Below are 20,688 nucleotides of genomic sequence, written 5' to 3' on the forward strand. Positions count from 1 at the left end.
CACCCACCCCACCTCCAGGGACCCCCAGTGCCACCCCCCCCACCTCCAGGGACCCCCACTCCGCTTCCCAGCACACAGATCTCCCCACACACCGCTCCAGCCATTGCTGCACCCCCACGGATTTTCTTGTGCCCAAACTCTCCCTGTCACTCTTTACCACAGATGAAAAGAGCCCAAAAACACCCCATCTGAGGCTCCAGGCTTTCCCCTGGGATCTGGGATCCCCAGCTCAGGGAGCACATGGAGCAGGAGGTTAAAACCCTTCAGAATCTCCCACTATTTGTCCAGCACAGGAAAAAATTCCACCTTATTGCATTTATATATATTTTAAACACCCAGCCCCCAGTGAGATTCCTTCACAGAGTGGACTTTGGGTTTGGGATCAGCTGAGTTTGCCACAGAACTCAGTTCAGGAGAGAAATTCTAAACCAGCACTTGGGGTTCAGTTCTTATTGTGTCTTTAATAATCAATTTTGTTGAGTTTAAAACTCTTTTAATTCCTCTCTAAGCCCTGCACACCCCTCAGGGACCCCAAAAGTCAGCCTGGGCTCTGCTCTGCCCTCTTCTGGGGGAATCACAGAATGATGGAGTCATGGGATAGTCTGGGTGGAAAGGGACCTTAAAACCCATCCAGCTCCACCCCTGCCATGGGCAGGGACACCTTCCACCAGCCCAGGTTGCTCCAAGCCCTGTCCAACCTGGCCTTGGACACTCCCAGGGATCCAGGGGCAGCCACAGCTTCTCTGCCCAACCTGTGCCAGGGCCTGCCCACCCTCACAGGGAAGAATTTCTCTCCAGTATCCCATCTCTCCCTGCCCTCTGGCAGTGGGAAGCCATTCTCTGTGTCCTGTCCCTCCATGCCCTGTCCCCAGTCCCTCTCCTGCCACAGAGCTCAGGGATGCAGCAGCTTCACCAGCCCCCCAAATTAGGGACAACCAGCCCCCAAATGGAGTTCCTCAGCCAGGTCACTGAGGGAGGACACGGTGTCACCGAGGCCAGCACTGCACTCCCTGCAGGGATCACACTCTGATTTCCAGGGAATTATGGAATGGCTTAGGGTGGACAATCGCTCTGAGACCCCAAGTCCACCCACCCCCCAGCACTGCCAAGGCCACCCCTGACCACGTCCCCACGTGCCACATCCACAGGGCTGTTTTAAATCCCCCCAGGGATTGGGTTTCCAACCCTGCCAGGGCTGGACAGCCCTTTCCAGGAGGAATTTTCTGCAATATCCAACTAAACCTCCCCTGGCACAGCTGGAGGCCGTTCCCTCTCCTCCTGTCCCTGTTCCCTGGGAGCAGAGCCCGACCCCCCCGGCTCCCCCCTCCTGTCAGGGAGTTGCAGAGCCAGAAGGTCCCCCCTGAGCCTCCTTTTCTCCAGGTGGGGCTGATCCCGGCACTAGGACCCGGGAGCCGCTGGATTCTGCGCCCTCCCGGCGGCTCCGCAGCACCGCAGCCCCCGCGGGTCCCTCCGGCAATCCCGGCTCGGCAGGGATGGGAGCGGGATCGATGCTCCGTAGCCACAGCAACGCCCGGACACGCCAAGGACGCGGCGGGAGGTCAGTGCATTCCAGCTCACCCCCATCCAACCCCCCCCGGCATTCCTGGCCAATTCCAGGTGGGATCATTCCCAGGAAAGCCGATTTAGCCGCGTCCCTGCTCCGCTCCATCGCTCGGCAATGGGAGCGGCAGGACTGCCCGTTCCCTGCGGGGCTTTGCTCGGCTACAGGAGCAGCAGCCCCGGATTTCCTCCCTCCCAAAACCCCCGGGATCCTGCTCCGAGCGATTCCCAGCCCTCAACTTCTCGCCCTCATTCCTTACGGAATTCCTGGCCATCCCCCTCCCTCAGAGGGCAGGTAAAGGGGGGTGTGGAGGGGGGGTGAATACCCTGGGGATTCCATAATCCATAAACCCCCTTCCACCAACACCCCAATCCCTGGAACACCCCAGTTCATGGAACACTGCAATCCCTGGAACACTGCAATCCATGGAGCACCCCAGTCCCTGGAACACCCCAGTCCATGGAACACCCCAATCCCTGGAACACTGCAATCCATGGAGCACCCCAATCCCTGGAACACCCCAGTCCATGGAGCACCCCAATCCCTGGAACACCGCAATCCATGGAACACTGCAATTGGAGCACCCCAATCCCTGGAACACCCAGCTGCAGAGCTGAGGGGCCGATCCAGCCGGGGCCCTGGCACCCCAGCTCCTGCATCCCTGCCATCCTCACCACCCAGCCCTGCCCTCCTGTTTTCCATTCTTCAGGCGTTTTTCCAACAAACAAACAGGGCAGACTGGAAATGCTGCAACCCCCCCAAAATGTTCCTTTGCCGCATGGGAGTGGAATTTGGGGCTCTGGATCATCGGTCACACGTGACCTCCTGGACAGCCCCAACAGCTCCTCAGGCTGAAATCCATCAGAACTCCTTTAAATCCATTAAATTTTCCCCGTCAGACACACCTAAGGAATCTAATCCCGCTTCAAACCCGCAGCCCCGAGGGAGTCAACAGGGGACAGGCACCACCGACAGGCACCACCCGGCTCCTCTGGAACACAGGGAGGCAGGAATGAAGGAATCGCTCCAAGGTCACCTGGGCAGGTGCTCCAACACCCAGCACAGCCCCTCCAGCAGCCCCGGGAAGGTGCCCCGGGAGAGCCCCGGGCTCCGGGAATCTCTGATGGACACGAGCACACCCGGAATTCTGGATGATGGACACGGAAACCCAAAAACGCTGCGTGGAACTGGGGCCTGCCGGGACCCCACGGCCCAGGAATGGCGTGGGAAGGTCCATCCTGACCCAGCCAGTCCGGATCCTGGAATTCCCAGAGCCCCCGGAGCCAGGGATGGCACCAGCAGAGCCCCCGGGACGTGGTGACCCCTCAGAGCCCACACAGGTACGGCCCACCTGGACCCCCCAGTTAACTGGGGTTTGCTAATTTAATCGAGGTAATTAATTAACAGCTAATCCATCTCATTGTTTATTCACATACTGTGCTCTGATGGAATTCCCAGCAGGCAGAATTCCCGGCTGGAAGGGGCTCTGCCTTCCCTGCATCCAGGACTGGGAAAATCCAGCCCTGCCAACCCTAACAAGCTCCTCCCAGTTAGTAATTAATTAACAGAGAATTGATCCCATTAATTAACTGTTCCAGCATTGTGCTAAGCGGGGCTGACAGAATTCCCAGCAGCCAGAACTCCCTGCTGGAAGGTGCTGGGCCTGCCCTGGGTGCAGGACCGGGGATCCCCAGCCAGGCCAACCCTGCTCCGTCCCTGCCAGCCCTAAGAGCTCCCCCAATTAGCCCAGGCACTAATTACTGCCTCACTCCCACCGCAGCTCCACATCAAACCTCCACACTCCCACACTGCCATCCTGAGGGACTGCGGGGTTTCCCTTCCCCCCAGACCCCCTCAGCCCTCCGGGAGCCCCCGCCATTCCTGATGGAGCAGAGCGTTCTGGCACTGCCTGGGAAAAGGAACAGCCCCGGGATCCGGGAACAGCCCCGGGATCCGGGAACAGCCCCGGATCCGGGAACAGCCCCGGGATGCGGGAACAGCCCCAGGATCCGCAGCCACAGGCAGGGCCTGGGAGAGAGGGAGGCCCCGAGGGGGAACCTCGGGGATGGGGGGGCACGGGGGACCCAGGGGACGGGGATCTTTAGGGGTGTCTGGGGAGTGGGGGGACCCCACAAGGGGGTAACAGACCCTGCACTGAGCCCTGCTCCGGTGCAGACCCCCAGAGCCCCCTCACATGGACCCCTAAACTTCCCCAGACTGCAAAGACCGCCCCCCTACATCTTTATACCACACCCCACAGACCCCCCCAAGTGACCCCCACACACCTCCCACACAGACCCCCAAACGCTCCCGTGCCTCCCACAGCTGCCTTCAGACCCCCAAAAAATCCCACTAGCTCCTCGTACAGACCCCCAAACGCCCCCACGTGCGCCCTGAGACCCACACACAGACCCCCATCATCCCTTTAGACCCCCACAGGCCCCTCACGCACCCCCCAAACACCCCTAGACACCCCAAACCCCTTTAGACGTCCCCGCACCCCCCCTGACGCCCCCACAGACCCCTCTACACGCCCAAAATCGCCCCCAGGCTCCCCAAAACCCCTCTTTAGATGCTGCCACCCCCTCCCCAGAATCCTGTACACCCCCATGACCGCCCCCAGACCCCTCACACAGACCCCAAACACCCCACGGACCCCCAAAACCCCCAAGCCCCCTTTAAATGCCCCCAGACGCCCCCATAGACCCCTCCACACCCCCACAATCACCCCCAGACCCCTCACTGCACCTAAAGCATCCCCTGACCCCAAACCCGAGTCCCCAGCCCCACAGACCTCCCACACCCCAAGACCCCCTTTAGACGCACAAACCCCTTTAGACGTCCCCCAAGACGCCCCAGACCCCCATAATCACCCAGACCCCCTCACAGTCCACACCCCCACAGACCCCAAAACCCCAAAGCCCCCGAGACCCCTCCCCCCCCAAGAACCCCAGCCCACAAAACCCCTTTAGATGTCCCCCCAAGACGCCCCACAGACCCCAATACAACCCCACAATCGCCCCCAGACCCCAAACGCCCCCACAGACCCCCCATAAGCCCCCCACCCCAAACACCCCCCACCCCTCAGACCCACCCCCATTACCGGAGCCGCTCCGCTCCCCACCACCCCCGCCACACCTCCCCGTGCCCCCACGCTCCGAATCCCCCTTTTCGCCCCAAATTCCACCTCCCCCCCCACCCCCGGTACCTCCGGCCCGGCCGCTCCCGGTACCGTCGACCCCGCCCGACCACGAGGACCCCCCGCACCCGCCGGGGCTGCTCCCGCGCCGTGCCTGACGCCCAGCGCGGCCGTACGGCCGCGCTGGGCGTCAGGCACGGCGCGGGGCAGCCCCGGCGGGGAAAGTAAGGGCAAATGAGCGGGGGCTTCGCGTTGCGCGCAAGCGCAAAGCGCGCAGTGAAGCCTCTCGGGGGGTGTCATGGCGGGGCCGGGCAAGGGGGAGGAGGAGGAAAATAAAAAAAAAAAAAAAAAAAAAAAAAAGAGGGGGGGATGGGACCAATCGGGGCGGGCCGGGAAGAGAAGGGACGAGACGGGGAGATAGGAGCCGCCGGTAAGTGTTGGCGGTGGTCCCCCCCGGTGATAGCAGCAGGGGGAAGTGGTTGCCATGGAGACGCGTTGTTTATACGCCCCCTCCTCAAGGAGCGGGGTTGGGGGGGGGGTGGGCTCGATCTTGCTCCTGCTCGTGGTCTTGGTGTTGATTCCAGCGCGGGAGGCGGGGAGGAGATCCCCCGCCCCCCCCAAAGAGAGTCCTCTAAGGGGGTGTTCCCAAAAAAGGGGGGGGTCTCCCATTAGGGGATCCCAAAAGGGGGTTCCCCCAAGGAGGGGTCTCGGAGCGGGGCATCCCAAGGGAGGGTCCCTAAAGGAGGGGTCCCAAAGTTTGGGTTCCCCAAAGAGGGGGTCTCTGGGGAGGGGTCCCTAAGGGGGTATCCCCAAGGAAGGGTCCACAAGGACGGGTCCCAGACTTGGGGGGGACACCGCGTTCCCCTATTCCCGTATTCCCGAGGCTCTTCCATGCCCGCCGCCCCTTCCCACCGGCCTGGCCTGGGACTGGAGCTGCTCCTCTTTTCCCGGTGCCGGGGGGGTCTTATCCCGGTCCCCAAGGGTCTTTTCCCAGTGTTTCGAGGGTCTCTTTCCGGTCCTGGAGGGTCTTTTCCCGGTCTCCGGGAGTTTTTCCCACTCTCCGATCATCTCCTCGTAGTCCTGGACGGTCTTTTCCCTGTCCCTGGGAGTCTTTTCCCGCTGCCAGAGGGTCTTTTCCGGGTTCCAGAGGGTCATTTCGCAGTCCCGGAGGGTCCTTTCCCGGTCCCCGTGTCCCCCCGACAGCAGGGCTGGTGTTCCCCCCGTCCAGTTTCCACCCCAGTGCCCCTTGCCCACCCCGCCGGGTGCTCCGGGACGTCTCCCACGTTTACGCGTCCAGGAACTGGGATTCGGTGTCGCGGCCAGGCTTTAATGCCCCGTCAGGATTCCCCCCCTCGATCCTTGCTGAATTCCAGGGACACGGCCAGTGCCACCCCCGGGAGTGCCCGGTCCCAGCTGACCCCGGGATAACTCCCGGCCCGCTCCCGGAGCCGCCGCTGCCCGCCGGGAGCTGCGGGTGAGCTTTGGGGTATCCCGGGAGCTTCAGGGGGGGTTCGGGGGCTGCGCCGCGCTGGCTCATCCCTGGATCGCGGGGGGATTCCCGCCGGGATAAAGCCGGGAACGGAGTGAAACCGAAACCGAAACGGGCTCTGCCCCGGCTGGGGGGAAGGGACCCCGAAACGGGTCGGGCCGTGCCGGGTGGCGGGGCCGCGTCCCGTCCAAGACTGTCCCTGTCCCCGCAGCGGTGGCCGCGGCGGCTGATCCCTGACTGTCCCGCTCCCGTTCCTGTCCCCAGGGATGCCCCGGCGGCGGGCAGTGCCCACAGTCACTGATCCCTGACTGTCCCATCCCCAGGGATGCCCCGGCGCAGGGCAGTGCCCACAGTCACTGCTCCCTGACTGTCCCATCCCTGTCCCATCCCCAGGGATGCCGCGGCGCTGGGCAGTGCCCACAGTCACTGATCCCTGACTGTCCCATCCCCAGGGATGCCCCGGCGCCGGGCAGTGCCCACGCTGGCCTCGCTGTGCCTGCAGAGCCTGGCCCAGCACATGCAGAGCCTCTGGGCCAAGGACTACAGTGACAACTACCTGGATGAGTACGAGTTCCGCTTCCTCGTGGGCCCCTTCAACGACCTGGGTGAGCCCCAGGACCCCCAGGGGGGAATGAAGTGCCGGGGTCCCCAAGCCCCCCGTGCTGGGCGGGAGGTGGTGCCAGGGCCCTGGGACCCCCAGAGGGATGGAGGGGGGTCCCAGGTATTACTGACTGCCAGCTGGATGGGTGGGTGTGCCAGGGCCCCGAGACCACCATGCAGGGCAGGTGGAAGTGCCGGGCAGCACTGACCCTTGGGGATCCCAAGACCCGCTGCCCCCCATTGCCCTGGGTGGGTGTGTGGGTGGGTGTGTGAGCCCCGCTGTGGGGTGGGTGGGTGTCCCACGCCTCGCTGCCCTGCTCTGGGTGCGTGGGTGGGTGCCTGAGCCCCGCTGTGGGGTGGGTGGGTGTCCCACGCCTCGCTGCCCTGCTCTGGGTGAGTGGGTGGGTGTGTGAGCCCTGCTGACCCCCGTGTGGGGTGGGTGGGTGTGCCACACATCGCTGCCCCTGTTCTGGGTGTGTGAGCCCCGCTGTGGGGTGGGTGGGTGTCCCACGCCTCGCTGCCCCTGTTCTGGGTGTGTGAGCCCCGCTGTGGGGTGGGTGGGTGTGCCACGCCTCGCTGCCCCTGTTCTGGGTGTGTGAGCCCCGCTGTGGGGTGGGTGGGTGTGCCACGCCTCGCTGCCCTGCTCTGGGTGCGTGGGTGGGTGCCTGAGCCCCGCTGTGGGGTGGGTGGGTGGGTGGGTGCCTGAGCCCCGCTGTGGGGTGGGTGGGTGGGTGGGTGTCCCACGCCTCGCTGCCCTGCTCTGGGTGCGTGGGTGGGTGCCTGAGCCCCGCTGACGCCGTGCCCCCAGCCTGCGGGCTGGTGCAGGAGCTGCTGCGGGTGCTGGGTGCCAGCCGGCGCCTGTCGCGCGCGGCGCTGCACCTGCTGCTGCTGCCTCACCTGCGCCAGCTCAGCCTGCGGCCCTGCCCCAGCCTGGCCAACAACGCCCTGGGGCACCTCATCGTCCTGCGCTGCCAGGTGGGCGCGGGGGCCCTGCCCTGGCGATGGGGGAGCGGGGTGACGGCTTCCCTGGGGCTAGGGGAGGGGGGGGTGTGTCACGGGCCTTGGGGCTGGGGGTGCCACTCTCTGTGGGGCTGGGGGAGAGGGGCCGGGGGTGCCATGGTCGGTGGGGCTGGGGAGGTCCACCTTCCGTGGGGCTGGGGGTGCCGTGGTCCATCGGGAGAGTGGGGCAGGGGGTGCCCATCCTCTGTGAGGCTGGGGATGCCCACACACCGTGGGGCTGGGGGTGCCGGGGTCCGTGGGAAAGGGGGAGTGGGTAGGGGTCCCACACTTGCGTGGCGTCTTGGGGTGCCCGCCCCCCACAGGTGGGTACAGGGGGTTCCTGCCCCCCTGCCCGCCCCGCTGAGGCTCTCCCCGTGTGACCGCAGGGCCTGAGCTCCCTGGACCTGGGGGGCTGCGGGCGGCTGTCCCCGGCCGTGCTGGTGGACGTGGCCGAGGGGCTGCCCCGGCTGAGCCGCCTGGGGCTGGCACACACGCAGGCCAACGTGCAGGTGCTGTCGGCCGTGGGCTCCTGCTGCCGCCTCCTGCGGGAGCTCGACGTGTCGGGCTGCAGGAAGGTGACCCCGCGCGCCCTGCGGCACCTGGGCTACGACCCCCTGGCACGGACCCCCGGCTGCCCCGCGCTGCGAGTGCTGCTGGCCCGCGACCTGGAGCCCACCGGCGACGGGGACACGGTGGCCGCCGTGGCCTTCCTGCTGCTGGCCCTGCCGCAGCTGGAGGTGCTGGCGCACGGGGCCGTGCCGGACGCGCTGCGCCTGCTCCACGCGGGGCAGCTGGACGGCACCGCCGACCCCGAGGGCTTCCTGGCGCTGCAGGAGCTGGCGCGGGGCCGGGGGGCGGCGCCGGGGGGGCCCCCGCTCAGCCTGCCCCTGCGGCAGCTCGAGGAGGTGGAGGAGGACGCCCTGGGCACCGTCCACGCCGTGTGTCCCCGGGCCGAGGAGCTCAGCGTGTGGCTGGGGGACGGGCCCGGCCCCGCGGGGCTGCGGGAGCTGCCGGGCTGGCAATGCCTGTCCCGGCTGACGCTGGGCTGTGCCGGCCGGCACGGCCGGGCGCTGGCAGAGGTGCTGCCGCTGGCGGAGGCCCTGGGCGCCCGCCTGCACGCCCTGACCCTGCACGGCTTCAGCTGCCCGGACCCGCTGTCGCTGCCCGCCCTGCTCTCCGGCTGCCCCAGCCTGCAGAGCTTCAGCACCGAGCTGCACGTGCCGCCGGACCCCCACGCCCCCGCCGAGCCCCCCGCCCCGCCGCCCCGCTGGGCCACCGACCTGCTGCCCCTGGGGCTGCCCCAGCTCCAGAGCTTCTCGCTGGCCCTGGCCGGGCCCGTGCCAGCCGCACACGTGCCGGTGCTGAGCTCCACGCTGGCCTCGGTGCTGAGCCGGGCCCCGCGGCTGCAGACGCTGCGCCTGCTCACCCTGCCCTTCCCGCTGGACTCGGTGCTGGAGCCGGAGCTGGGGGAGCTGGGGGAGCTGCAGGAGCTCTCGCTGGCCGGGAGCCACGTGTCCCCCCACACCGTGTGGCACCTGCTGGGCTCCGAGGGGCCCCTGCGGCGCCTGGACCTGTCCCGCTGCCCCCACATCCACCGGCGCGACTACGATGGGTTCCTGCAGTTCGTGCAGAGGCAGCGCCTGGACCTGGACATCGCCTGGGAGTGACGGCACCGGGGGCTTTAATAAAGGGGTCACAGTCCCATCTGGCCGGTGCTGTGTCATCCTTTGGGTGCCACAGGGCGGGCACACGGCAACCAGAGGGGCGATCGTGTCCCCCTCCCCACCCTGAGGGTCTCCCTGCACGGCCACATCCCGAGGGCTCAGCCCTGGGGTCCCTCCGTGAGCCCCGTCAGCTGCTCCGATGCCTCCCAGAGCTTCCGAGCCAGCGCGGCGTCGCGGGCGGGCGCCGAGGGCAGCGCCAACCGGCACGAGCTGTCGAAGTATTTCCCGCTGATGCCCTCGGCCTCCTCCGACACGGCGCAGAAGATGGTGCTGGCAGCGCCCTGCTCGGCCGACTGCGGGGGACGGGGGTCAGGGAGGTCCTGCAGCCCCTGCCCCCCCGCGGCCCCCGGGCCAGGCAGGACCCGGCCCCGCTCACCTTCATGAAGGGGCGCAGGAGCACGAAGAGCACCCGCATGGCCCAGCTGAAGTGGCGCATGATGCTGGTGCTCACCACGCCGGGGCTCAGCGCGTTGGCCGTCACCCCTGCCGGGCCGCACCGTCAGTGCCAGGGCACCACGGGGAACAGCGGGAGCAGCCCCTAGCCCGGCCTCGGAGCAGGGGCTCCGCCGTGCCTGGCACCAGGGCCACCCTGGCCACGGTTCTGCTGCCCACAGATGTTCTGGGGAGTCTCTAACAGGGTGAGACCCCCCCAGCCCCATCGGCAGCCCCTGGGCCGTGGCACAGCAGCACAGAGGGGTCGGGATGGGGGGTGGCCCCACAGCACGGCCGAGCCCGGCACCCACCTGTGCCGCGCAGACGCCGCGCCAGCTCGGCGGTGAAGAGCAGGTTCATCAGCTTGGTGCTGCTGTAGGCAGCGTCGTACCCGCCCGGGTGCCGCTGCCCCGTGAGGAACCTGCTGTCAGCCGTGCCCACGCTGTGCCGGAACGACGAGACGTTGACCACCCGCGAGGGCGCCGAGGCCTTCAGCAGGTCTGTGAGGAGCAGGGGGTGAGCAGGGAGGGGTCCCAGGATCCGCCACACCCCGTGCTCCCCCAGCAGTGGGTGGTGAGCAGGAATGGTGTGAGAGGGGAGGGGACCCCAGAGCCCCCAGTCCCCCACACACCCAGCAGCAGGTTGGTGAGCAGGAACGGGCCCAGGTAGTTGGTGGTGAAGGTTTGCTCCAGCCCTTCTGAAGTGATGGCGAAGGGCAGCCCTGGAAAAGGGGGGTGGGCACTGTGGGGCATCGGGGTATGGCGCTGGACCCCGCCGGGCCGGGGGCCGCGGGGCCGTACCGGTGACACCGGCGTTGTTGACCAGCACGTCGAGCCGCGGCTCCTCCTGCAGCACGGCGCGGGCGAAGGCGCGCACCGAGGCCAGCGAGCCCGTGTCCAGCAGCCGCAGCACCACCGCCGGGTTCCCGGTGGCCGCCTGGATCTCCTCCACCGCCGCCTGGCCCCGCTCCCGGCTCCGGCACGCCAGGATGGTGCGGGCGTTCCGGCGTGCCAGGTCCATGGCCACGCACTTGCCGATGCCTGCGGCACAGGGAGCTGGACGGGCTGAAACCTGACAGGCCCCCACGGCAAGGGGTCCCCGGGGTCTGTGCCCCTGTCCCCAGGGTCCGGGCAGCCCCTGCTGCGGTCCCCAAAACCCCCCAGCAGCGCAGTGCCCACACGGCTCTGCTGCAGTGCTCCAGCACAGCAGGAAACAACGGGCACCGGGGCAGAAATGGAGCCAAGCACACGTGGGGCCACCCTGTCCCTGGGCACATGTGGACACCCCAATCCCAACCCGGCGGTCCCAGTGTCCCTGGCTGTGCCAGCCCGACCCCGTGCTCAGCAGTGGGACACAGGTGGGAGCAGTGACTCCCTCCCCGGTGTGACACGGTGGCTCTGGTGGCCGGCAGTGCGGTGACGTTGGTTGTCAGTCATTAACGCAGCCAGGAAAGAGTCTGGACACCGAGGCTGGGCAGGGGGCATGGGGGGTGCCCACCCGGCGTGAGGTGCCACGGGCATGGGGCACGGGCAGCACATTGTGGGTTCCCAGGGACAAGCCACCAGCTGCTCCCGCAGCTGTTCGCACCCCTGAGGCAGGGGCTGGGCTCCAGGGCTGGAGAAGGGACACCCACGCTCCCCGCCAGACACCCCACAGCTCCGTGTCACCCACACACACGTCCCCGTCCCCTCTCACCGCTGTTGGCTCCGGTGACAATCACCGTCTTGCCCGTCAAGTCGGTGGGACACTTGCGGGGGTCCCAGGGGGGTCTACGCCTGGCCCAGAGCAGCAGCCCCGAGAGCAGGAGCAGCAGGAGCCACCACGGGGGGCTCAGGGCCCCCGGCAGCTCCATGGCTGGGCGCGGCTGGGGCCGGGGACAGAGGTCGGAGCAGGACCTTTGCCCAGCCGGCAGCAGGGCACGGCACGGGCCCCTCCGGCCCGGGAGTGCCGGGACGGACAGGAGAGTGGCTGGAGCGGGCAGGAGGGTGATCTGCGTGCCCCCTGTGCCACCCCGCCAGGAAAGGGCTAATGACAGCTGCAGTATCTCCTCTGATCGGCGCTCGGTGGTGAAACCCGTCACAGAAAACACCGTGGGCGCTGCCTCCGCCCCAGCCGCAAGAGGAACAAGGTTTCATTTCTGGCCCTGCCCAAGCGGGACCCAATCGGCTACTTTTCACCCCAGTTCCCCTGCGGTGCATTGCGCGAGAAGGGAAGAGCTGCACAAGTGCGGGAAGTGGGGTCACAAATAAGACACTTGATTTTCGGGTATTTGTCTTGCTCAACACGCAGACTGGAGCCCCACGAGCACCGACTGAAGGGCAGAGCACGTGTGACAGCGAGACCACGCCCTCTTCACATAACGCTAATTATGAACTGAAACCACGCCCACTCTGAATCTCACTCTAACGAGGATCCGAAAACCACGCCCACTCCCCCTCTTATGCTAATGAGTAACAAAGTAGGCGTTGTTTCCAGGTGCCACTGCGGTGTCCCCTGTACCACCTCAGTGTCCCTTGTGCCACCCCAGGGCTGTTCACCCACCTCACTATCACCCCGGAGCGGCAGCAGGAGCTCGATGCCCGGAGCAGCCCCGACCCGGCGTCCGCGTCCTCCGGGACGGGCAGCCCGGGGACAGGGGCAGGTCCACGGCGAGCTCACGGGGTGAAGCCACCCGTGTCAACCCGTTACATCCCCTTGGTTTCTCCTCTGGGGGCAGATGGGTTGCGGGGACGCCCCGCAGGGGGTTGGAGACACCGCGATTGCTGCGACCGGAGCTCCCGGCCCCGCTCCGGTGGGACCGTCCAGGCCCCGCTCCCGGTGGGACCGCCCAGGCGCCGCTCCCGGTGCCGCGCAGCGGCGGGAGCCCGGCGACCGAAAACTCCTTTGATTTCATTTCATTTATCCCTGTTCTCTTCAGCAGCGCGATTGGAGGTGGGACACGGGGTGCCGAGGACCCCCCGAGGGCCGGGGGTCCCCCGGAGCTGGGACAACCCCGGGAGGGGCAGCGCCCGTATTCCCAGCAGGTTTTCCAGGCGCTGCCTTCAGCGCTCGCCGTCCCACGCGAGCCGGAACGCCGGGACGGAGAGGATGGGCCTCAGCTCCCGCTCGGGCTTGCTCACCTCGCCCTCCTCCTCCTCCTCCTCGCCGTGCCCCGCCGTGCCCGGCCCGCGCCGCTCGCTGCCGCCCCAGCGCACGGTGACCCCGGGCGCCAGCAGCGCCGAGCTCAGCCAGGACTCACACGGCAGGGGCTCGGGGCTGGTGGGGCCCGGCGGGGGCTGCGGGGTCCCGGGCGGGGGCTGCCGGCCCCGAGGGGTCCCCTTGTCCGGCCCCCGGCTGGCGCGGGGGGCACCGCGGGGCCGCGGCCGCTCGGGCTCGACGAACACGTCCAGCACCTTCACCTGCGGCCGGATCCGCGCGGAGCCGCGGCGGAGCCCCGGCCTGGCGACCCCGGGGCGGGGCCGGGCCCCTCCGGAGCCACCCCTGCCCGCCGGGGGGTCTCCCCGGCCGGAGGGACCCCAGGCTGGCACGGGCGGACGGTGGCGGTGCTGGCTCTTGGTCGCCCACCCCGGCCCCGCGGGACTCCGCGGTTCCCCCCGCGCTGGGGTCCCTGGAGGCTCGGCCGGGCGCGGGGCCGGGGGCCGGGGGTCCCGCGGGGCCGGGTGGGGCCGCGGGGGCCGCGAGGGACAGGGGTCTCTGTCGGCGAGCCGGGGGGCGGTGGGAGGCTGCGGGCGGGGTGGGCCTGGCACGGGTAGGACGGGGACAGCGCCGGGGGGAGCTCCGGCTGCTGCGGGGGGGTCCCGGCTCGGGGGCTTCGCACCGGGGACCTGCCGGGGGCAGAGGGGAGCTGGTGTGAGCGGGGGTGTCAGGGTGCTCCGTGGAGTGACCCGGGGCGGGTGACACTCTGGGTGGCCCTGGAGCTACCGGGGCTCAGCGCGGGGGGGATGGGGGTGTCACAGGGACGGGAGGGGCACGTCTCACCTCTCTCCGGGACAGACGGACAGGCAGGACGGTGACAGAGTCGCGGGCCCGGAGGGGACGCTCAGAGAGAAGCCTCGTCTGTCATGGGGGATTCCTGGGACGGGACCTGCCCGGGGGACAAAGAGGGGCCGGTGTGGGTGACACCCGGTGTCCCACGGCCCCGGGGGTCTCGGGGGGGTCGGGGCAGGTCTCACCTCTCCCAGGGACGGAGTGACCTGCTGGACGGGGACAACGCCCTGCGCCCAGGTGTCCAGCGCACAGGGCTGGGGCTCCTCGTCCTCTCTCCAGGCTCGGGCTCGCTCGGGGTCCGGGTCCCTCTCGGGGTCGGGGTCCCCCTCGTCCCGCGCCAGGAACCGCCACTCAACGACACACAGGATGGCGTCCCGCGCCCGGGACACCGTGTAGGGCACCCGCTGCACGGACATCGCTGAGACCCCCTCGCGGACTAACCAGACACTCCCAGGACCCCCAAATGGGGGGAGGGGGGTCTCTCACCTGCCGCGCCACCGCCGCCCGCACGCACTCGGCCATCACCCGGTCCAGGAGCTCGGCCAGGATGTCCCCGACATCCAGGGATTCCCCTGGCGGGGACGCCCCCCCGCCCTCGGCCGAGTGGGTGTCAGAGGAGTGGGAGGTCCGGGGGGAGGCCGGGACGGGGGGGTGCGACTTGTCCCGTCGCGGTTTGCGGGCCACCGATCTCCTTTTCTGCGCGGGGACAGGAGATGCTCACAGCTCCCCCCGCCCGAGCGAGCGAGGACACCGCACTCCGGGTGGGACCGGCCCAGTGCACCCCAGTGGAGACCAGTACAGCACAGCCCACCCCAGCGCGGCCCCCCAGCTCATCCGAGTACATCCCAGTATAGACCAGTACAGCACAGCCCACCCCAGTGCGGCCCCCCAGCTCATCCCAGTATAGACCAGTACAGCACAGCCCACCCCAGCGCGGCCCCCCAGCTCATCCGAGTACATCCCAGTATAGACCAGTACAGCACAGCCCACCCCAGTGCGGCCCCCCAGCTCATCCCAGTATAGACCAGTACAGCACAGCCCACCCCAGTGCGGCCCCCCAGCTCATCCGAGTACATCCCAATATAGACTGGTACAGCACAGCCCACCCCAGTGCGGCCCCCAGCTCATCTCAGCACACTGCAGTGTAGACCGGTACACCACAGCCCACACCCCAGGATAGCCCACACACCCCAGCTCATCCCAGGACATCCCAGCTTGTCCCAGTACGCTCCAACTCCCCACACCCACGACCCAGCTCCTGCCACCCCGCTCTGTCCCCGTCCCCAGCCCCGGTGACCCCCCGGTCCCACCTCGGCCATCCCGCCCCGTGGCGTCCCGGTCTCCACGGCAACGCCTGCGTCATCGCCGCGCGCCGCTCTCCGGGTGCGTCATCACGCCGCGACGCGTCTCCATGGCGGCGGCGGGCCCCGGGTGAGCGGGGGGGCTCGGAGGGACGGGCGGCCTGGGTCGGGCACGGGGGTTCTGGGATCCCTGGGAGAGAACGTTGGATCTGCCCCCGGGAGCCCTGGACCTGTCCCCGAGCCCCCTGGAGTTCTTCGGGCCCCTTGGAGCTGCCCCGGCCCTCTGGATCTATCCATGCCCTCTCTGGATCCATCCATGCCCTCTCTGGATCCATCCATGCCCTCTCTGGATCCATCCATGCCCTCTCTGGGTCTATCCATGCCCTCTCTGGATCCATCCATGCCCTCTCTGGATCTACCCATGACCTCTCTGGATCTGTACATACTCTCTCTGGGTCTCTCCCTGCCCTCTCTGGATCTGTCCATGTCCTCTCTGGATCTACCCATGTCCTCTCTGGATTTGTCCATGCCCTCTCTGGATCTATCCATGCCCTCTCTGGATCCATCCATGCCCTCTCTGGGTCTCTCCATGCCCTCTCTGGGTCTCTCCATGCCCTCTCTGGATCTGTCCCTGCCCTCTCTGGATCCATCCCTGCCCTCTCTGGGTCTCTCCATGCCCTCTCTGGATCTGTCCATGCCCTCTCTGGATCCATCCCTGCCCTCTCTGGATCCATCCATGCCCTCTCTGGTTCTGCCCGGTCCCTCTGTACCGGTTGGGCCCCCGTCCCGTGTGACGCCCGGCCGTGTGCCCGCAGGTACCGGCGGGAGCGGGCTCTGGCCCTGCGGAGCAGCAGCTCCGCCCTGTACAACAACCTGGCCGTGCTGTTCTCCCCCGCGCGGCCCCCCCGGGCCTTCGGCGCCGTGCACGGCACCACCCTCAGCCTGCTGGCCCCCGAGGGGCCCCCGCGGCAGCTGCCGGCGCGGGGGGGCGGCTCGGCCCTCAGCACCCCCCTGCTCACACAGGTGAGGGGCACGGTGGGGCCCCGCCCGGGCCTGGCAGCGCTGGGGGAGCCCCGGCACCCTCCTGGCACTGCAGGTGACCTCGGAGCCAGGGAGGAGGGCGAGGGGGCCCCGGGATCCCACAGGGCCCTCACTGTGGGGAGGGGGAGAGGGAAGCAGCCCCTTGGGGGGTTTGTGGGACACTGACAGGGACCCACCCATGGGATCCCCAAATACACCTGGCCCTGGGGGGCTGTGACCGGGCCCTCCCCCAGGAGTGGGGTTTGGGGGGAACCCAGGAGAGCAGAGGGGGGTCCTGCCCCTGGTGCAAGGTTTTGGAGGATCCCAGGGGGGTCCTGCCCTGCCTCCCTCCTGCCCTGCTCTGTCCCCCAGGCCGCCTGGTGTGAGCTGCCAGCCCGGGTGCTCCTGGTCCTCACGTCCCAGCGCGGTGTCCAGGTGAGGGCTGGGGGGCTCAGGAGGGTCCCTGGAGGTCCCACTGTGCCCCCAGGGCTGTCACCCCCCCGTGTCCCACCCTGTCCCCCCGTCCCAGATGTACGAGGCCGATGGCTCCACCCTGGTGTTCTGGCACGCGCTGGACGTCCCAGAGCACCCGGCAGGTGAGTGCCCCGAGCCCCCAGTGCTGCAGGGACACCCCAGATGTGTCCCCAGGTGCCACATCCACAGGGCTGTTAAATCCCCCCTGCCCTGGGCAGCTGTGCCAGGGCTGCACAGCCCTTTCCAGGAGGAATTTTCCCCATATCCAACCTGCCCCTCCCCTGGCACAGCTGGAGGCCGTTCCCTCTCCTCCTGTCCCTGTTCCCTGGGAGCAGAGCCCGACCCCCCCGGCTCCCCCCTCCTGTCAGGGAGTTGCAGAGCCAGAAGGTCCCCCCTGAGCCTCCTTTTCTCCAGGCTGAGCCCCCCCCGCTCCCTCAGCCGCTCCTGCTGCTCCAGCCCCTTCCCAGCTCCTGCCCTGGACATGCTCCAGCCCCTCTGGGTCTTGTGAGGTGCCCAGAACTGCCCCAGGGTTGGGCAGTGACCCCCAGTGCCTGGCACAGGGTTCAGTCCCTGCCCTGGGGTCCCCAGGGGTGACACAAACCCTTCCCTTCCAGCACATTCCGTGTTTGCCCGAGGCATCTCCACGGCCGGGGAGCGCTTCATCTGCGTGGGTGAGCTGGGCTGGGTGTGGGCAGGGCAGGGAGCCCGGGAGGGCTGAGCCCTGCTGACCCCCTGACCCGCAGGGACGTCCTCCGGGGCTGTGCTGGTATTCGACATCCCCCCCAAAGGCACCAACGTGACCCTGAGTGAGGTCCTGGAGCAGCACCGACACCCCATCACCGACATCGCGGCCGAGCAGGGCCAGGCCCCGGTAAGGGGGAGGGTGGGGACCCCTAAATCCCATCGATCTCACCCCCTGCCATGGGCAGGGACACCTCCCACCAGCCCAGGTTGCTCCAAGCTCTGTCCAACCTGGCCTTGGACACGTCCAGGGATGGGGGAGCCACAGCTTCTCTGGAAACCTGTACCAGGGCCTGCCCACCCTCACAGGGAAGGATTTCTTCCCCAAGTCCCACCCAAATCTCCCCTTTTCCAGTGGGAAGCCATTCCCTGTGTGCTGTCCCTCCATTCCTTGTCCCAAGTTCCTCCCAGCTTTCCTGGATCTCCATTAGGCACTGGAAGCTGCCAGGACTGGGTCCCTGCAGATGCTCATCAGCCTCCTCCCTGCACATGAGACCGCTTAGCACTTTCCCTGATGAGTCACAAGGAACTTTCCCTTCACTGGGATCCCCAAGGAATTCATCCCCAGAACCGGTTCCCAGAGCTGTTGTGTCACCGTGGGGACACGGAGCTGCTGTGTCACCATCCCCTCATACATCCCCCTGGACTTTGCTCCGTGGGTTCCGGAGACTCCTGGGGCCAGGGTGTGGGACTCCTGGGGCTGGGAGGAGTCGAGACTCATCCCTGAGGGAGGGGTGCACTGATTGTTCCTCGAAATCCGCCCTTGGTGTGGCTGTGTGGGCAAACAGGGACGTGTTTCAGTGGAGCTGCCGTGGGCACTCCCGGCCCCGCTTGGGCACATCTGTCAGCACTTCAGGAGCTGAGTCAGCTCCTCCTGGGGCCTGTGGGGCAGCCCTGGAGCCGGGGGCAGTGCCAGGGCCCATCCTGAGCCATCTCTTTCCCAGGAGGGAGCTGGGGACCTGGTGACAGCCGATGACTCTGGGACCCTCTGCCTGTGGAGCACCGGGGAGGAGTTCACCCTGCTCAGAAAGATCCCGGGATCTGGGTGAGCCCCGGGGAGTCTCATGGAGTGTCAGACACATGGGAGGGTGACTTGGGGGGACCCTGGGCAGGAGGTGACATGAGCTCCTGTCCCCAGCTGCACCTGCTCCTCGGTGACACTGTGGAACGGGATCGTGGCTGCGGGCTACGGGAACGGGCAGATCCGGCTGTGGGAGGCAGGGTCGGGGCAGCTCCGTGCCCAGGTGAATGCCCACGCCCGCTGGATCTACGCCCTGGACCTGGCACCGCTCACTGGAAAGGTACGGGGGTCAGGGCATCCCACCCGGCATCCCACCCAGCATCACACCCGGCATCCCACCCAGCATCCCACCCAGCATCACACCCAGCATCACACCTTAGCATTCCACCCTGGAATCCCATCGGGAATCCCACCCCTGTGTCCTGCCCTGGCGCTGCCACTGCCATGGTGTCCCCACGGCCCCTCCGCTCCCCTCACAGCTGCTGTCGGGCGCAGAGGATTCCTTTGTCCACGTCTGGGAGCTCAGCAGGGACCCGGACACGGATGATGTCGAGGTGAGTCTGGGCCTGGGACAGGGATGGCCCTTGGAGCCCCATCTGCTCCGTGGGGGCTGGGCAGGGCGGTGTCCCGGGAGCCGTGGCTGCCCCGGTGCCGGCGCTGCTCCCGCAGATCCGGCACTGCCACGCCGAGTGCGTGACGGACACGCAGGTCTGCGGCGCCCGGTTCTGTGACCCCGCCGGGGACACCTTCGCCGTCACCGGCTACGACCTGAGCGAGATCCTCTGCTACGGCCTGGCCTGAGCCGGCAACGCCGGCAGCACCGGCTCAATCCGGCACCGCAGGTGAGGGGTGGGCACAGACCCCCTGCAGCTCCGTGGGGATGTGACGGGGGAGCTGGGCCTGATCCCCCCGTGCCCAAAGCCCTGCCGAGGGCTGGAGCTGCTCTGGAGCCACCCCATCGAGGGGATCCCGAGACACTCCCGTGGCCCCCCCTCCAGGTCCTGGGATCCTCCCGTGGCCCCCCGCCCTTCCCGGAGGGTGGCGTGGCTGGGAACGGGCTGGCCCAGACGGGCGGATCCCGGGAAACCTGTGCTACCTGCTGCCCTGCCCCGCCCGGGAGAGCCCCGAGCCTGGCCCAGCCCTGAGCCTGGCCCAGCCCCCGGGGGCAGCTCCCCAGCCCCAAGAACGTGGGGCCACACGGGGACCGGCATGGGAGGAAGTGGGGGATCAGTGGGGACGCAGGGAGTCTGGGAGAACACCCCTGTGTGTTCTTGTGCCCCCGTGGGACCTCACACCCCCTTGGAACCCCACAGCCCTGTGGGACCCCAACCTCCTGTAGGACCCCACAGCCCCGTGGGGCGCCCAGCTCCCGTGGGAACCCCCACCCCCATGGGACCCCGCAGCCCCACATCCGCTGGCCAGACGTGCAGGGCCCCAGCTGTGCTCCGGGGCTGGAAACAGCAGCAGCTGCAGCAGGACCTCAGGGACGTCCTCAGGTCCCCTTGGTTTCCCCCTGGCTGCCCCTGACCCCCCTGGCGGGCTGCCCTGCCCCAGCCCCCTCGTGGGAGCTGACGTGACCCCAGCCTCTGCTCCCAGGGCCCTGTGAGGCCATAGTGGGGACACAGAGACAAGGGGGGGCTCAGCCTGGGACAGGCCCTGAGGGGGGAGCCCCCAGCCTGCCCCCCAGCCACTCCTGCCATGCTGGGGGACGAGCCATGGACAGGGATCTGCCCCCTCAAGAAATGACCTCACCCACATGTCCCTTTTGTGTCTCCCCCAACCCATGAGCTGCACCCCCATGTGTGGGTCAGGCCCCCCTACTCCTGTTCCCAACCCTCATGTACTTTGTACCCCCCAATAAATACACCCCAATGAAGCCCCCTCAGTGTTGCTCCTTTCTATGGGGGGGGGCTCCCACCCCAGAGGGGTTTGGGGGTGCTCAGAGCCGGGTCCGTTACAAAAAGCTTTATTAAAGGTTAAAACAGCTGCTGCTGAGGCGGGGGGGCCCACTCCGGGCCGGGGGGCCCCACTCCAGGCCGGTGGGGCCCTGGAGGGCCCGGGGACCGCTGTGCTCCTGGGGTAAAAAAGTGTAAAAATGGTTGTGCAGTTCAGCCCGGGGGGGTTGGACAGTGCCACCCCCACTCTGGGGGGACACAGCCCAGGGACAGGGACAATCCCCCCCAGGGCCAGAGCCAGGGCC

At 67.9% G+C, this 20,688-nt stretch overlaps 6 protein-coding genes across 11 annotated transcripts in view; 3 read left to right on the forward strand and 3 right to left on the reverse strand.

The window, feature by feature from the left end:
• Positions 1–4,829, reverse strand: part of DCTN1 (dynactin subunit 1) — a 45,895-nt gene extending 41,066 nt beyond the window's left edge. The window contains exon 1 of one of the 2 annotated variants that reach the window (XM_050320934.1): positions 4,770–4,829. The gene's annotated coding sequence lies outside the window, so the exon portion shown is untranslated. The remainder of the gene's footprint in view (positions 1–4,769) is intronic. The other variant, XM_050320933.1, reaches the window with a different exon arrangement.
• LOC126642912 (uncharacterized) lies at positions 1,508–6,175 on the forward strand. Of its 5 annotated transcripts, none has more exons than XM_050320940.1 (3): positions 1,508–1,558; positions 1,729–1,855; positions 1,950–3,602. In XM_050320940.1, the coding sequence occupies exons 1-3, from the start codon at positions 1,509–1,511 to the stop codon at positions 2,880–2,882; spliced, it is 1,110 nt and encodes a 369-aa protein (XP_050176897.1). In that variant the 5' UTR covers position 1,508; the 3' UTR covers positions 2,883–3,602. The 5 variants fall into 5 exon arrangements, with proteins under 5 accessions (XP_050176897.1, XP_050176896.1, XP_050176899.1 ...); XM_050320939.1 differs by lacking the exon at positions 1,508–1,558 and adding an exon at positions 6,074–6,175 and having other exon boundaries at positions 1,571–1,855; positions 1,950–2,901; XM_050320942.1 differs by lacking the exon at positions 1,508–1,558 and adding an exon at positions 5,904–6,169 and having other exon boundaries at positions 1,571–1,855; positions 1,950–2,901.
• Positions 5,105–9,492, forward strand: LOC126642911 (uncharacterized). The gene is made up of 4 exons (XM_050320938.1): positions 5,105–5,130; positions 6,642–6,794; positions 7,598–7,764; positions 8,175–9,492. Exons 2-4 carry the CDS (start codon positions 6,644–6,646, stop codon positions 9,453–9,455), a joined length of 1,599 nt encoding a protein of 532 aa, XP_050176895.1. The 5' UTR covers positions 5,105–5,130; positions 6,642–6,643; the 3' UTR covers positions 9,456–9,492.
• LOC126642913 (retinol dehydrogenase 11-like) lies at positions 9,447–11,837 on the reverse strand. Its single transcript, XM_050320945.1, has 6 exons — positions 11,640–11,837; positions 10,745–10,984; positions 10,576–10,665; positions 10,256–10,444; positions 9,889–9,995; positions 9,447–9,805 (listed from the first exon to the last, which is right to left on the reverse strand). Exons 1-6 carry the CDS (start codon positions 11,794–11,796, stop codon positions 9,611–9,613), a joined length of 978 nt encoding a protein of 325 aa, XP_050176902.1. The 5' UTR covers positions 11,797–11,837; the 3' UTR covers positions 9,447–9,610.
• A 1,798-nt stretch (positions 11,838–13,635) lies between these two features.
• On the reverse strand, positions 13,636–15,270 carry CUNH2orf81 (chromosome unknown C2orf81 homolog). The gene is made up of 4 exons (XM_050321266.1): positions 15,242–15,270; positions 14,117–14,627; positions 13,923–14,028; positions 13,636–13,768 (listed from the first exon to the last, which is right to left on the reverse strand). The coding sequence occupies exons 2-3, from the start codon at positions 14,345–14,347 to the stop codon at positions 13,984–13,986; spliced, it is 276 nt and encodes a 91-aa protein (XP_050177223.1). The 5' UTR covers positions 14,348–14,627; positions 15,242–15,270; the 3' UTR covers positions 13,636–13,768; positions 13,923–13,983.
• Positions 15,271–15,336: 66 nt separating this feature from the next.
• WDR54 (WD repeat domain 54) lies at positions 15,337–20,359 on the forward strand. The gene is made up of 10 exons (XM_050321128.1): positions 15,337–15,362; positions 16,048–16,255; positions 16,625–16,687; positions 16,782–16,848; positions 17,341–17,397; positions 17,470–17,597; positions 18,412–18,512; positions 18,606–18,768; positions 18,968–19,042; positions 19,158–20,359. The coding sequence occupies exons 1-10, from the start codon at positions 15,343–15,345 to the stop codon at positions 19,287–19,289; spliced, it is 1,014 nt and encodes a 337-aa protein (XP_050177085.1). The 5' UTR covers positions 15,337–15,342; the 3' UTR covers positions 19,290–20,359.
• Positions 20,360–20,688: the final 329 nt, after the last annotated feature.

The sequence above is a fragment of the Myiozetetes cayanensis genome, unplaced genomic scaffold (genome assembly GCF_022539395.1).
Source record: "Myiozetetes cayanensis isolate MyiCay16 unplaced genomic scaffold, myiCay2020 scf26, whole genome shotgun sequence".
NCBI classification, from domain to species: Eukaryota; Metazoa; Chordata; class Aves; order Passeriformes; family Tyrannidae; genus Myiozetetes; species Myiozetetes cayanensis.